Below are 13,590 nucleotides of genomic sequence, written 5' to 3'. Positions count from 1 at the left end.
AGTTTCACACAATATTCAGGAATTATGTCACAGAATCTGTAGGTCATCTATCATCATAGAGCACACACTTTTATAAAATCCACAGGGTTCAATGAGGTCTAATTAAAAAAAACAAAACACAGACTAATGATATAAACCAGTGATTTTCAACGTTTTCATCTCATGGCGCACACAGACTAATTGCTAAAATTCTGTGGCACACCAAAAACATATCTTTTGCCAATCTGACCAAAAAAAAGGTATATTTTTTATTCATTCACACCATATGGCTATTGTTGCATTGGCTGTTGTCTTATTTGACAATTTAAGGGAAAAGAGGTCAGTACCCCTAACTAAATAGTCAGGTATTGCATGTTTTAAAAATTCTAGTGGCACACGGGTTGAAAATTTGCTGATATAAACCAATCCCTTCTGTGTTATATGTCCATTAAAAAAATAACAGTGCAAAAATAATGATCCTAGACTTTGACAATACCCCAGCTATCAATAAAAAAAAGCAACATTTCAAAATTAATTTAAAAATCACTTTATACACTGTTAGAGAAAAAATTTCTGACATTAAACAAAAAGACAAGGACTTCCAAGAAAGACTTTAGAGACCAAGACACAACGGAACGAGATACTCAGTTCAAACCTGGTCCGGGAAAGAGGATATTTGAACTCTATCTGTTTGAAGTTCAAACAAACGTATTACTCCATTTGCTAAGCAGCTTTTACTCTCTCCTTCTGCCACGGCACGTTTGACATTCTCAACACCGAATGTGAGAGAAGCCTCTTCCTGGGCCCCTTACCATCAACCTGCGCATCCTCTCCTTCTCAATCCGCTCGGTCTCCTTCTTCTGTTCCCTCTCGGTGTTGGCATGCCAGGTGGCCACAGCTTTGGAAAGCTTCTGGATCTTCCCGGCCACAGAGCGATGGTACTCCTTAAAATCCTTTGCATGTTGCAAAATACTGTTCAGATACTCCTAAAGGATCCCAAGGGACAGAGGAAAGAACACTGAAAATCCATTTCCTTCAATGTCTTTGAAGTTTCAGAGTAGTCCAGGAAAACACTCAGCTGTATGTATTTCACAACAATGAGAAACGGGACCACTAGGAGATAGATACCCCGGGGTGTCTGCGTAACTGAGGTGTACGCTGAAGGGCTGGTGGGAGAAGGACTTCTCAAGGTTCATTTTGGTGCTGGCCCATGGAAGAGAAGTCTCTGGAATTTTGAGGGCTAGCCACATGGAAATGGAAAGATGAAAAATGGAACAATAACTTTTGCTTGAAATACCTTAGAATGGTGACTCGGATCTTAGAGCTAAAATCTCAATACATAATTTATACACACTTTTTAAATAAAGGAGGGGTAAGTGTGTACCCTTATTTACACTAAAATCTACCATTTTAAAAAATGAAATTAAGCGAGGCACTAAAGTGAGCACAGAGAGACAAACAGAACTCATAGCAGTGACCTTTGGGTCTATAATCTTCACACAGCATCAGGGTGCTTCCCTCTTCCCCAGACTGGGATGAAATATCTGGTGGATTGACACCAGTCTGCAGACCAATGGTTGACAACCACTGATACTGTTATGACACAGAATCAAATACTACATCAAAATATATTCAAACCCTTAGAAAGGAATGTTTTGAAATATCTGCCCCAGTAAAACCTAAAACTGAGTCCTCTGAAGAGCCATGGATACCATATTCATATGTGTTATAAAAATACTTTTTGTTTCCTTCTTTTCTTTTCCAAGTTCCCCAGGGTTTTGCTCTAGCACTCCTACCCAGTCAGCAGCTCTCCATGGGCTTATGAATACATCGGATTAGAACTACGAAAGCCCATTTACCTGGCTTGACCTAGCTTTCCTCGACTATAAAATGGTGCAATCAGACTATGTGAGTTTTGAGGAGCGTCCCTATTCTGCAATGTCCCCGCTGCTGACCATGGTACATTTTCCAGCCATTCTGGCTCCATCCAGCCTACTTAGCTGGACGTGCCTGTCAATATGAGGAAATGCAAAGCCCAGGCCTCCATACCTGGTGCTTCTGCCGGCGCTTCCGCTCCTGCTCAATCTTCTGCTGCTTTTCCAGCTTCTCCGTCATGCGAGCTTCTCGCAGGGTCTGGCGCTTGCTCCGCTTGTAAGCTTTGGAGTTGAGAGCCGTCTCCAGGGTCGTGTCCCGGCGCATGCAGGCCACCACCTCCTGTCTCAGCTGTCAAGAGGAAAGCAGTTAGAGAGGCTCCTCAAACAGGGGCCAGACCCCTGGACCTTGCCCTTCTCTTGTTTCCATTTAGTGGGGCACACTGGGGACTCCACAGGTTTCTCAGTCACAACTGGCCTTTTAATAAATGAAGGTACTAAATCATACCCAGTTTATGTATTTTCAAAGATGGTATAACTTTTCTTTCTAAATAATTCAGAAAATAAGCAATTATAGAACTAAAACAGTAAAAATAATAAAGTAGATAATGGCTTTTAAATAAATTCATTCATTCATTCTATTTAACTATTCTAACTATACTAATTAAGTAATAAGACTTAAAATGTTTTACTTTGTTTTAAATGCCATACTAACATGCTCCTCATGTTTAAAGATTAACAATGTTCTGCAAAAAAGAATAAAAGAATTACTTCCTGTTCATGTACAATGGCATGAGATACTCAATGTTAATTCCTGGTGTCACATAAAAAAATTGGAAATACTAGTTTAGGCTTCCTCTCATTTCTTTTCTCTTTTCTTTTTTATTAAGTGAGAGGTGGAGATAGACAGACTCCCACATGCGCCCCAACCGGGTTCCACCCAGCAATCCCCTTCTGGGGCCGATGTTCAAATCAACCAACCTATCCTCAGTGCCCAGAGCTGATGCTTGAACCAATCGACCCACTGGCTGCAAGAGGTGAAGAGCAAGAAAAGGGGGAGATGGAGGGAAAAAGAAGCAGACGCTTCTCATGTGTGCCCTGACAAGGGATCAATCCTGGGAAGTCTGACACGCTGGGCCAACACTCTATCCACTGAGCCAACTGTTCTGGGCCTCCCACTTCTAACAATGATATTCTTTGCAAGATAGTCAAAGTTGCCCTGGCCAATAGGCAAATGTAATCCCAAGTCTATATGACAATTGCAAGCGAGGCTGCCTTGTGATTTTAATCACATCCTCCAACAGACCAAGTCATGCAATTCAATACTTCCAAACTACTTTCATTAATTAATAATTCATTTTGCATGCCCCAAGATTTTAACTAAACAGACCCATCAGACTGGCAACAAAGTGTTCCTTTTCCCATTTGGCTAATGAGGCAACATGCAGACCAGGAGACCTGCACCTTTTGGGTCAAGACAAAACTCTACAAAGTGAAAATTAGCTCTATTTCATTCTACTATGTAGTTTCCTATTGATTTAGCAATTCCAAATCAGATCATTATGCTAGCTTTTATTAGTCAGGGACTATTAATAAACATGGCAGGAACAATAGATAATTCACTGATTTCTCAATATGTAGGTCTGACATGATCAAAGGCACCAAACTTGTGATGAATAATCAACAGTTACAAAATACAGGTTTATGTTTTTCTATAGATGATGAACAATTAATTTAGTAGAGTGGCTATCATCTTTGTTAAAATATTTTCATGGCCTGGCTAGGATTATATGTTAGTATTTACAAAGAAGTTCTGATCGACCACCTGATTGTTTCTCTTCGGAGTCATAAATGCAAACATGAGCTATCTTGTTTGTTCTCAGGGTTTCATCCATAGTAACAAACTGCCAGAATTCTTACTTTGTAAACCATAATACAAGAGAAAAAAAAATGAGAAAAACAAAATAATAAGCAATGCTATGCTTCTAGTCTAAAAGATATACTACCTTACTAAGTTTATATCTTTATAACAATATTAGACTTAAGGAAACATACCAATCTCGAACAATTACATTTACTTCTTAACACCTCAGGTTTGCTGGGGAAACGGCATTACCTGACGTTGAAAATTGAGTAACCGAAGTGCTTTCAGTTCTACAGTTGCTTTGGTTCGTAAATCTGGCGGCAAAGAGCCAGGCAGATTTTCCAGTTCTTGTATCCTGTGAGCTATGCGAGCCTGAAGTCTAAAGGACATAATAAAATAGGGAGAGAAGAGGTGAAAATATACATTACAGTTCAGTCATAAATGATAAACAATAACAGGATCAAGTTCATGGCAAAACCTATTCTAGACACTCATGGCTGATTTCTAACACTCAGCTGGATTTTCTGATGTTAAACACAGAAGAGTTACCCTTGCATGAATGCAGACAGGTGTTATATGTTGCTTAACACTCTGGTCTTGTATATAACCTTTCTCTGATTCCTACGAAAGAAGGCTCATGATCCATGTAGGAGGACTGTCAAGTGCCATTGCTTGCTCTGAACAGAGAGAGAAAATAAGAGGCAGGAAACTCTGACTTGCTCCCAAACGCCCGGCCAGCCACAGTGCAAGACTGGAACAACAGTTTTCTTTCTAACTTCTGGTTCTGTCCTAAGGCAGTGGGGCCACTGGCCCTGCTTGCCAAGACGCTGATGACAATGCCCTTCAAAGCTGAGTGAACAAGAGCAGTTTTAGGTGCTAAGGCCACAGAAATCAGCCAGCCCAAAACATTCAGAGAGAGCCCTGCCAACCAAAGCCACTTCCTCTTTGAGCAGTGCTTGCTGGAGAAAAAAGAAAAAGCAAGTTAGGAATTTTTAAAAAATCTGGTTTGGGCAACAGCAAATAGCAAAGCAAACACTATTTTAAAACCAAGTTTCTAGAAAAGCATTGCTAGGGAATTCTCATTTTAGACGCCATCAAAAATATATATAACTGCAGGTAGTTCCTCATAAAAGACATCCCATTTTTGTTTATTCATTTGGGATACCATTACTGTTACCCATATAAATTTCTGGTTTTAGAGTTCACTTGGACCCTTTTCTTACAAATAATTACATGCCATTTAAATCTATTTTTAGAACTGTTTCACCCAAAAAGTAGAGCAAAACTGTCTTAGAGGAGACTTCAACAAAGAAAGAATAGTAATAAAAAAGGCAGTAAGTTTAAGTTGTTTGACCCGCGGAGGAGCAGTGCTTCAACGTCGACTTGAAACACTGAGGTCGTGGGTTCGAAACCCTGGGCTTGCCTGGTCAAGGCACATATGGGAGTTGATGCTTCCTGCTCCTCCCCTCCCCCATCTCTATCTCCTCTCTAAAATAAATAGTCTTAAAAAAATAAACGAAGTTAACATTAACTGCACTGAGTTCAGTATATTTGGTGCACCATTTTATTAATTCTCTCTCTCTCTCACACACACACACATGCACACACACACCTACAAGGTACAATGGTGCTATGTTACTGATGAGAAAACAGAAGCTTGGTGATATTAAGAAACATGTAACTTCACAAAGTTAGTAAAGGAGGGACTCTAGATTGAACCTCCTTTGCCTAATACCAAAACCACTACAGAATAATAAAAAAATACTTTGAGAACTTTCATGGATCTCAACTATAAACATTGAAGATTATGTTAAAAATTAGTATTATGGTTTCATCAGTCTGTATGAGAAAGTATAACCTATGACTAAGATGCTACAAATTATCTTGAGATTTCATATAGCCCAAATATCAAAATGATTTTTTTAAAACCTTACAGTTGTTTACTTTGGTAGAAAAATAAAATGTCTTCTTTTTCAAAATTAAAAAAAAAAGAGAATGCATGATTTTTCATTGACCTCACTGAAAATAATATTGACAGATTCCTATTTTATTTAGTACATACATGTTACTCTGATTTATCACAAATATATTTTTCTTTCTATTTTTTTAGAGAGACAGAGACAGACAGAAAGGGAGAGAGATAAGAAGCATCAACTCATAGTTGTGGCACCTTAGTTCTTCATTGATTGCTTTCTCATATGTACCTTGACCTGGGTAGAGCTCCAGCTGAGCCAGTGACCCCTTGCTCAAGCTAACATCCTTTGGGCTCAAGCCAGCAACTTTGGGCTTCAAGCCAGTGACCTTTGGGCTCAAGCCAGTGATGAGAGGTCATGTCTATGACTCCAGCCGGTGACCTCGCACTCAAGCTGGTAAATCCACACTCAAACCAGATTAGCCCATACTCAAGTCGGTAACCTCAGGGTTTCAAACCTGGGTCTTTAGCATCCCAGGCCGACACTCTATCTGCTGTGCCACCACCTGGTCGGGCTATCATAAACTTTTATCATATGGTTCTTTTTGGTCAAATTGTTCCAACTCTCCCAACTTCTACATTTCTTTTAATATTGATACTCATGAGATTATTACTGGTATGTGGGTTTTTTTTTTAAATTTTCACTGCCTGAAACAAATATCTACTTCATTTATCCAGTTCAATTTCTTAAATAGCCACGTAGCCCAAAATTCTTAAATACCACAACAGATAATACATCTTAAAAATCAAGATATTAAGAGAAAAATCTATTGTGGATTTCTTTCAATTAAATAATTTAAAGAAAAATCATAGTGAAACAATTTTATTTTTGTAGAATAAAGGCATACTAGTAATATAAGGAAAATTAAATATACGGTGGGGTGAGATGAGGGCCAATGATATGGTTCTTTTACTTCCTTGGTTCTAGAGTCACTGCAGACCTTTTTTACTTGAAAATCCCAGAGCCCAACATATTCTGGTTTACACTCTTTGACAAAGTGGGTCAGGTGCTAAATTAAAGAAACAGCTTCTTTGTCCTTCGTCTTCTAAAAGTCTAAATAAATAATCTTAGGACAGCTGGACTGACACTGCAGAGATTAAATCACACTGAACCAGGCAGGGAGAAGTTGGGAAGTAGAGAGGGGAAGAAAGGAGGTAGAGACTGGGGGGGCTTGCAGCCTTGGGTGTGAGTGGGCACTGGAGTGGGTGAGGAGCTTGGGGTGGAGGTTATACCTCTTCCTGAAATGACTGCTTCTCCCAAGGGCCCAGTAATTTGTCACTGCATCTCAGATTCCACAGCACAGCAGAATCTCTCCTTTATGAAAGGAAGGCAAGAAGGAGTGTACAAAGTACATATGTGAAAGCTACAGGAGAAGGGGAAGGGTAGTTTCCATAGTAAAATGATATGTATGCAATTCTGCACATACTGGGCAGTGGTGGGAACAGAAGGACAGAGGGGATTCTTTAACACAGAAATATTTATTTTTTTGTGGTGGTGGTTGTTAATAGAAATCTTCATTTTAAATAATGCTTCTCTCTAGACAATCTCAGCTTCCTATCAATGGGATTCAGCAGGTAGTCCGATAAAGGGATTCAGGATTCTAAACTTCCCGAAACAACAGATGTAATACTGCATGACTGCAGGAGACTCATTTAGTGTCCTCACAAGCACAGAAAATTGAAGCAAAAATAGGTCACTCAAGTTTTTCATACAGATTGAACAGTAAATCAAGAGGGGTGACTGTTCTGCCAAGAGAAAGAGCCCCATTAAAGGCAACAGATATTTGTTCAGGTCCAGAGGAGAAGTTTATGATTCCTGTAGGAGAGTTATTTGAACAGAAAATGACACTGGCACATTTTGTTCCTTCAAGGAGCTGAGTGACACTTTTAAAAAAAGAGAGAGGGAGACTGACTCTTTGAAACTCTGCTGATAAAGTGGCCCTTGGTAATTTTTAAGAAGGAATTCTCAGGATTGCAATGAATACCAGGGCAGGAAAAAAAAAAAAAAAAAGAAAAGAAAAGAAAAAGCAGACTATGCCTACTTCCTGAAGCAAGGAGAAAGGACTACTGTTTCTCAGACTAAATTCTGACTCGATACCAAAGTGGGCTGACGCACTAGAGAGGCTCTTCCTTCGAATGAGAAATGCATTTCTCATACAAACATACGTGGAACTGATTGATATGCAAACGTGACAATGTCTGGAGCACTTCTGCCCAAACATCTAACTCTAAATGAAAGAACTAAAGTTAGGTATATTGATGGGGCAGAGACAGAGTCCAAAAAGGCAAGACACACCCACATAAATAGAACAGGGAATATCTCTGTGGCACTAATACAAAGAAAAGCAATAAAACTCCATCATAAGAGAAAGGTGTTCAAGCAAAATGGATACAATTAAACTGGAAAAACTTTTAACTGGAGACTTTGTACAGATCTGAGCCAAAATATTCCTATGCATAAACTTATTTATGCTATCACTAAATAAAGAAGGTCAATTTGTCAAATTCCTGATTTTATGATGAACAAGAAAAAACAGTTAAGGTATTCAACATTAAAAAACATTTTTTAAAATTTTTTTTAGAAAATTAATAGGGTGACATTGATCAGTAAGAGTACATAGGTTTCAGGTAAACATTTCTATACCACTTCAACTGTTGATTATGTTGTATACCCATCACCTAAAGTAAAATCATTTTCCATTATCTTATATTTGTTCCTCTTTTCACTACCCCATCCCCTCCCCCATTTCTCCCTCACCCTGATAACCATTTCACTTTTATCTATGTCCATGAGTCTGTTTTATATCCCATCTATGTGTGAAATTATACAGTTCTTAGCTTTTTCTGATTTACTTATTTCACTCAGTATAATGTTCTCAAGGTCTATCCATGCTGTCGTAAATGGCACTATGACATCATTTCTTATGGCTGAGTAGTATTCCATTGTATGTATATACCACATCCTGTGTGTGTGTGTGTGCGTGTGTGTGTGTGTGTGTGTAGAGTTTTATGAAGTGAGAAGCAGGGAGGCATGCACCCAACTGGGATCCACCCAGCATGCCCACTAGGGGTTGATGTTCTCCCCATTTGAGGCATTGATCCATTGCAACCAGAGCCATTCTAGCGCCTGAGGCAGAGGCCATGGAGCCATCCTCAGTGCCCAGGCCAACATTGCTTCAATAGAGCCTTGGCTGCAGGAGGGGAATAAAGAGATAGAAAGGAGAGAGGGAAAGGTAGAGAAGCAGATGGGCACTTCTCCTGTGTTCTCTGGCCAGGAATCAAACCCATGACTTCCACATCCTGGGCCAATGCTCTACTGCCGAGCCAACAGGTCAGTGCTCTACATCTTCTTTATTCAATCCTCTATTGAAGAACACTTTGGTTGTTTCCATGTCTTGGCCACTGTGAATAATGCTGTGATGAACATAGGGGTGCATGTGTCTTTACTTACCAATGTTTTCAAGTTTTGGTATTAGATACCCAGTAGAGGGATTGTTGGGTCATATGGCAGCTGTATTCTTAATTTTTTGAGGAATCACCATACTTTCTTCCATAATGGTTGTACTAGTTTGTAATCTCACCAGTAGTGAATAAAGGCTCTTTTTTCTCCACAGCCTCTCCAACGCTTGCTATTACCTGTCTTGGTGATAATAGACAATCTAACAGGTGTGAGGTGGTATCTCACTGTAGTTTTCATTTGCATTTCTCAATTAGCTAGTGAAGATGAGCATCTTTTGATATATCTGTTGGCTATTTATATGTCCTCTTGGAAGAAGTGTCTGTTCAGGTCTTCTCCCCATTTTATAATTGGATTGTTTGCATGTTTGTTGCTGAGCTTTTTGAGTTCTTTGTATATGTTGGATCTTAACCCCTTATTGGAGCTGCTGTTTGCAAATATCATCTTCCATTTAGTTGGCTGCCTATTTGTTTTATTGTCAAGTTTATTTTTGTACAGAAGCTTCTTATTTCTGTGCAGAAGCTTTTTAGTTTGATATACTCCCATTCATTTATTTTTGCCTTAACTTCCTTTGCCTTTGTGGTCAAATTCATAAATTATTCTTTACAGCCAAGGTCCATGAGTTTAGTACCTGTGTTTTCTTCTATGTAATTTATTGTTTCAGATCTTACATTTAGGTCTTTGATCTATTTTGAATTGAGTTTTGTGCAGGGGATAAAACTGTAGTCAAGTTTCATTCTTTTGCATGTGGCTTTTCCAATTTTCCCAGCACTATTTTTTGAAGAGGCTTTCTTCCCTTCATAGTGTGTTTTTGACTCCTTTGTCGATGATTAACTGCCCATATATGTGAGGTTTTATTCTGGGCTCTCAATTTTGTTCCATTAGTCTGTATGTCTGTTTTTCTGCCAATACCATGCTGTTTTGCTTATCATGGCTCTATAGCATAATTTGAAGTCAGGTAGTGTGATACTTCTAGCTTCATTCATTTCCTCAGGATTGCTTTGTATATTTGGGATTTTTTATGGTTCCATACAAACCTGGTGATTTTTTGTTCCATTTCTTTAAAAAATGACATTGGGATTTTGATTGGGATTGCATTAAATTTGTATATTGCTTTGGATAATATGGCCATTGTAACTATGTTGATTCTACCAATCCATGAACATAGAATATTTTCCCACTTCATTATGTCTTTTTCAATTTCTTTCAACAATGTTTTGTAGTTTTCAGTATATAGGTCTTTCACATCCTTTAAGTTTATTCCTAGGTATTTTTGTTGTTGTTGTTGCAATTATAAAAGGAATTATGTTTTTTAGTTCCTTTTCTGAATTTTCATTATTGGGACTATAGGAAAGCAATTTTCCTTCAATTTTCATGGACAAGGTAAGTAATATAACAACAGTCAAAGAAATGAATATGTTAAAAATTTTTCTGACAAATGATTTTGTTCAAAGTTAGTTTATAAAACTGTAAAAGAGACTTTTTTAATACCTTGCTCAAATCCTTGACCAGAAGGTAAAGATATACTGGACCTTCTAGTTATCAATGCTAAAGGCTAAGGAAGCCGTTCTCTCAAAGAGGGGCAAATGGAAATATTTCTTAGGTGTGTTTACAAGGACCTAAGGGACTTAATCTAACCTTTTTTTAAGGGACAAGTTTAATCTCAGCAGGTGAACAATTTTCTTCATACAGGCAGAAGCCAGCTATTGCTCTATGAAAGAGAAAAAGGATATCCCTGCAACGTAGCCAGTGCAAACCTGTGCTTCTGCTCAAGATGGCCATGGAACTGTCCTGTCCAAAGAACCCTCCAGCTGTTTGGACCCACAGTTGCCAGATCAATGGTTCTCAGCTTTATACAACAGAAGATGAGACATTTATCAAGTAATAAAAATAATATAAAAAATAGCCATTCCATCACTTTCTACAATGCTTATAATTTAAAAGATACTGACAGATACATTTTTTTTATTGCTACAGAAGTAAAGAACAAAAGGTCTTCAATGCACTAGAACAGGCTAAATAGTACTACTTATTATTGTATACTGAGGGAGGCTTCCATTAAGATCAGTTCTAAAAAAGATGCTAAAATGAGCTCAGTACAAGAAAGGTCAACATTAAAATTCTGGTGAAAATGATAAAGTTAAGTTATGGGTCACTAAAATACACATACAAAATACAACACAGGCTGAATAAGGAAAAAAATACAGATGTATTTCTAGGTACAGAGAGTGTCTCAGATGTCATGAGGGTTAATTCATATAACTCTACAAAGGTACTGATAGTTTTGTGCTTTAGGGTAAGAAAAATAATGTTCACTCTTAGGAAATCAGAATTTTAGAGTAATTAAATGATACTCTCAATCCCATTTATTGTCATTTAAAAAATACTTTTGACTTTTTATAGCAACATAAAGAAAAGACTGCATATAAATAGTTTTCCTGTCCAAAAAATATTTGCTAATATTTGACTTAATAATACACAATTGCCCTGTCCGGTTGGCTCAATGGTAGAACATTCACCAGAATGTGGATGTCCCAAGTTTGATTCCTAGTCAGGGAACACAGGGGAAGTGCCCATCTGCTTCTCCACCCTTCCCCCTTTCACTTCTCTCTCTCTCTCTCTCTCTCTCTCTCTCTCTCTCTCCCCCCTCCTGCAGCCATGGCTCAATTAGAGTAAGTTGGCCCAGGTGCTGAAGATGGCTCTACGGCCTCCTCAAGGGCCCCAGATGCGCAGAGCATTGCTCCCTAGTGGACCTGCTAGGTAGCTCCCAGTGGGGGCACATGCGGGAGTCTGTCTCTGCCTCCCCTCTTCTTACTAAATAAAAAACAACAACAATAATAATAATAATAATACACAGCAATTATTTACCCAACAGTCTGTCTATCAACATTGAAATAATAATTGATAAGTATCTAGCTCCCTAAGAATACATGAATGCCAGAAAGAGCAACATAAAAGCTCTTAATTGAAGATTAGCAATAGTAATGAAACTAGTTATATTCTTTATCCCAAAAAATGCATACATTTAATGCCAAGTTATTGTGCTTTCTTTCAGAATAACTCTCAAAGCTTGGTATTTTAATGTAGTAATAAGTCATGTATTTTTCAATAAAGTTTAAGATAATGTTTTAAAAGGGAGTTTACATATTGTTTACTAACATTCCATATATATTTTTTAAATTTGTCCATTGATTTGAGGGGGTGGGGAGGGAAAGAGAGAAGCATTAACTTGCTGTTCCACCCAGTTGTTACATTTAGCTGTGCAACTCACTGGTTGCTTTTCCCATGTGCCCTGACCAAAGATTAAACCTGCAACCTTGGCACCCCGGTACAATGCTCCATCTACTGAGCCACCTGGCCAGGGCATTCCGTATAATTTTTAAATTCTAATTTTCTTTTAAGTTAAACCATTTTTGTGAAATAATGGTAATAGCTTATTTGTATGTATTAAATGTCTTTGTGTCATTTTATCCCCCCACCCCACCCATTAGAAATACTCTAATACCCTCTTTTAACAAGTGAGGAAACAGAGTCACAGAATAGAGACAAAACTTAAATAACATAGCTAGTAAGTATAGTAAGTAAGTGACAGAACTTGCTTTCTAACTCCAGAAACCATGATCTTAGCTTTATTTTAATCTTGACTCAACACTTACTGGGCTCCCTTTCCCACTAACATTAACTGTTTACATCAGGGTTCTGCTGATTACAGCCTCTGAGCCAAATCCTGCCCACAGCCTGTTTTTATAAATAAAGTTTTATTGGAACACAGCCAGCCCGTTACTGTCTATGGCTGCTTTCTCACTCAAAGGGCTGAGCTAGAGCTGTTGTAAAAGAGACCATATGGCCCTGCAAAGTGTGAAATATTTACTACCTGGCCCTTCGCAGAAAAGGTTTGAATTTGCCAACCCCTGACTAAGATAAATGTGCCAGATCAAGTCAAAACTGAGTTTCTGGAGGAAGAGTTTAAATACAGACGCCATATGAAGACACTTACATACGGCTTACTCCTAAAGTTGAACCAAGGCATAAGCCTTAAAAAAAAGCATAAATTTAAACAAAACATATATTAATATATCAATCTACTGAAGTATGCTTTACTATCATGAGACCCGAAGGTCCGGCCAACACTCAACATCCGACCAGCTCACAGTCACCATTCAAGGCCAAGCCAACAAACTAAATCAAGGAACGGCATAATCTACATGTGAGATGACCACTTTCTGGGATTCACAGGAACTCCAGGCTGGGCTTGTGACCTTCATATGCTCAAAGCCAAACACAGTGCCTAGCATGTACAGGAATTGATAAAAGTTTTCTCATTAAATAGTGAAAATCACAGTTCTGCCAACCCAGAGCCATCAGAGCCCCACCCCCCACCTCCCCAACCCCAGTGGGAAACAAACTTCTTTGCGACTTCATTCTGAAATCATTCTCATAGCATGAG

General features: G+C 38.5%; 1 protein-coding gene across 10 annotated transcripts in view; it reads right to left on the bottom strand.

Moving 5' to 3' along the window:
• The window catches only part of SMARCA2 (SWI/SNF related, matrix associated, actin dependent regulator of chromatin, subfamily a, member 2), a 176,330-nt gene that overhangs the window by 128,757 nt on the left and 33,983 nt on the right, over nt 1-13,590 (bottom strand). For all 10 annotated transcript variants that reach the window (XM_066257155.1, XM_066257164.1, XM_066257157.1 and 7 more), the window contains 3 exons: nt 3,967-4,093; nt 2,029-2,202; nt 792-965 (listed from right to left, as the gene is read on the bottom strand). In XM_066257155.1, coding sequence (XP_066113252.1) covers nt 792-965; nt 2,029-2,202; nt 3,967-4,093 — 475 coding nt within the window. The remainder of the gene's footprint in view (nt 1-791; nt 966-2,028; nt 2,203-3,966; nt 4,094-13,590) is intronic.

The sequence above is a fragment of the Saccopteryx bilineata genome, chromosome 2, assembly GCF_036850765.1.
Source record: "Saccopteryx bilineata isolate mSacBil1 chromosome 2, mSacBil1_pri_phased_curated, whole genome shotgun sequence".
Taxonomy (NCBI): domain Eukaryota; kingdom Metazoa; phylum Chordata; class Mammalia; order Chiroptera; family Emballonuridae; genus Saccopteryx; species Saccopteryx bilineata.
The sequence above is the reverse complement of the archived record's forward strand: the minus strand, read 5'-3'. Positions and strand labels throughout refer to the sequence as shown.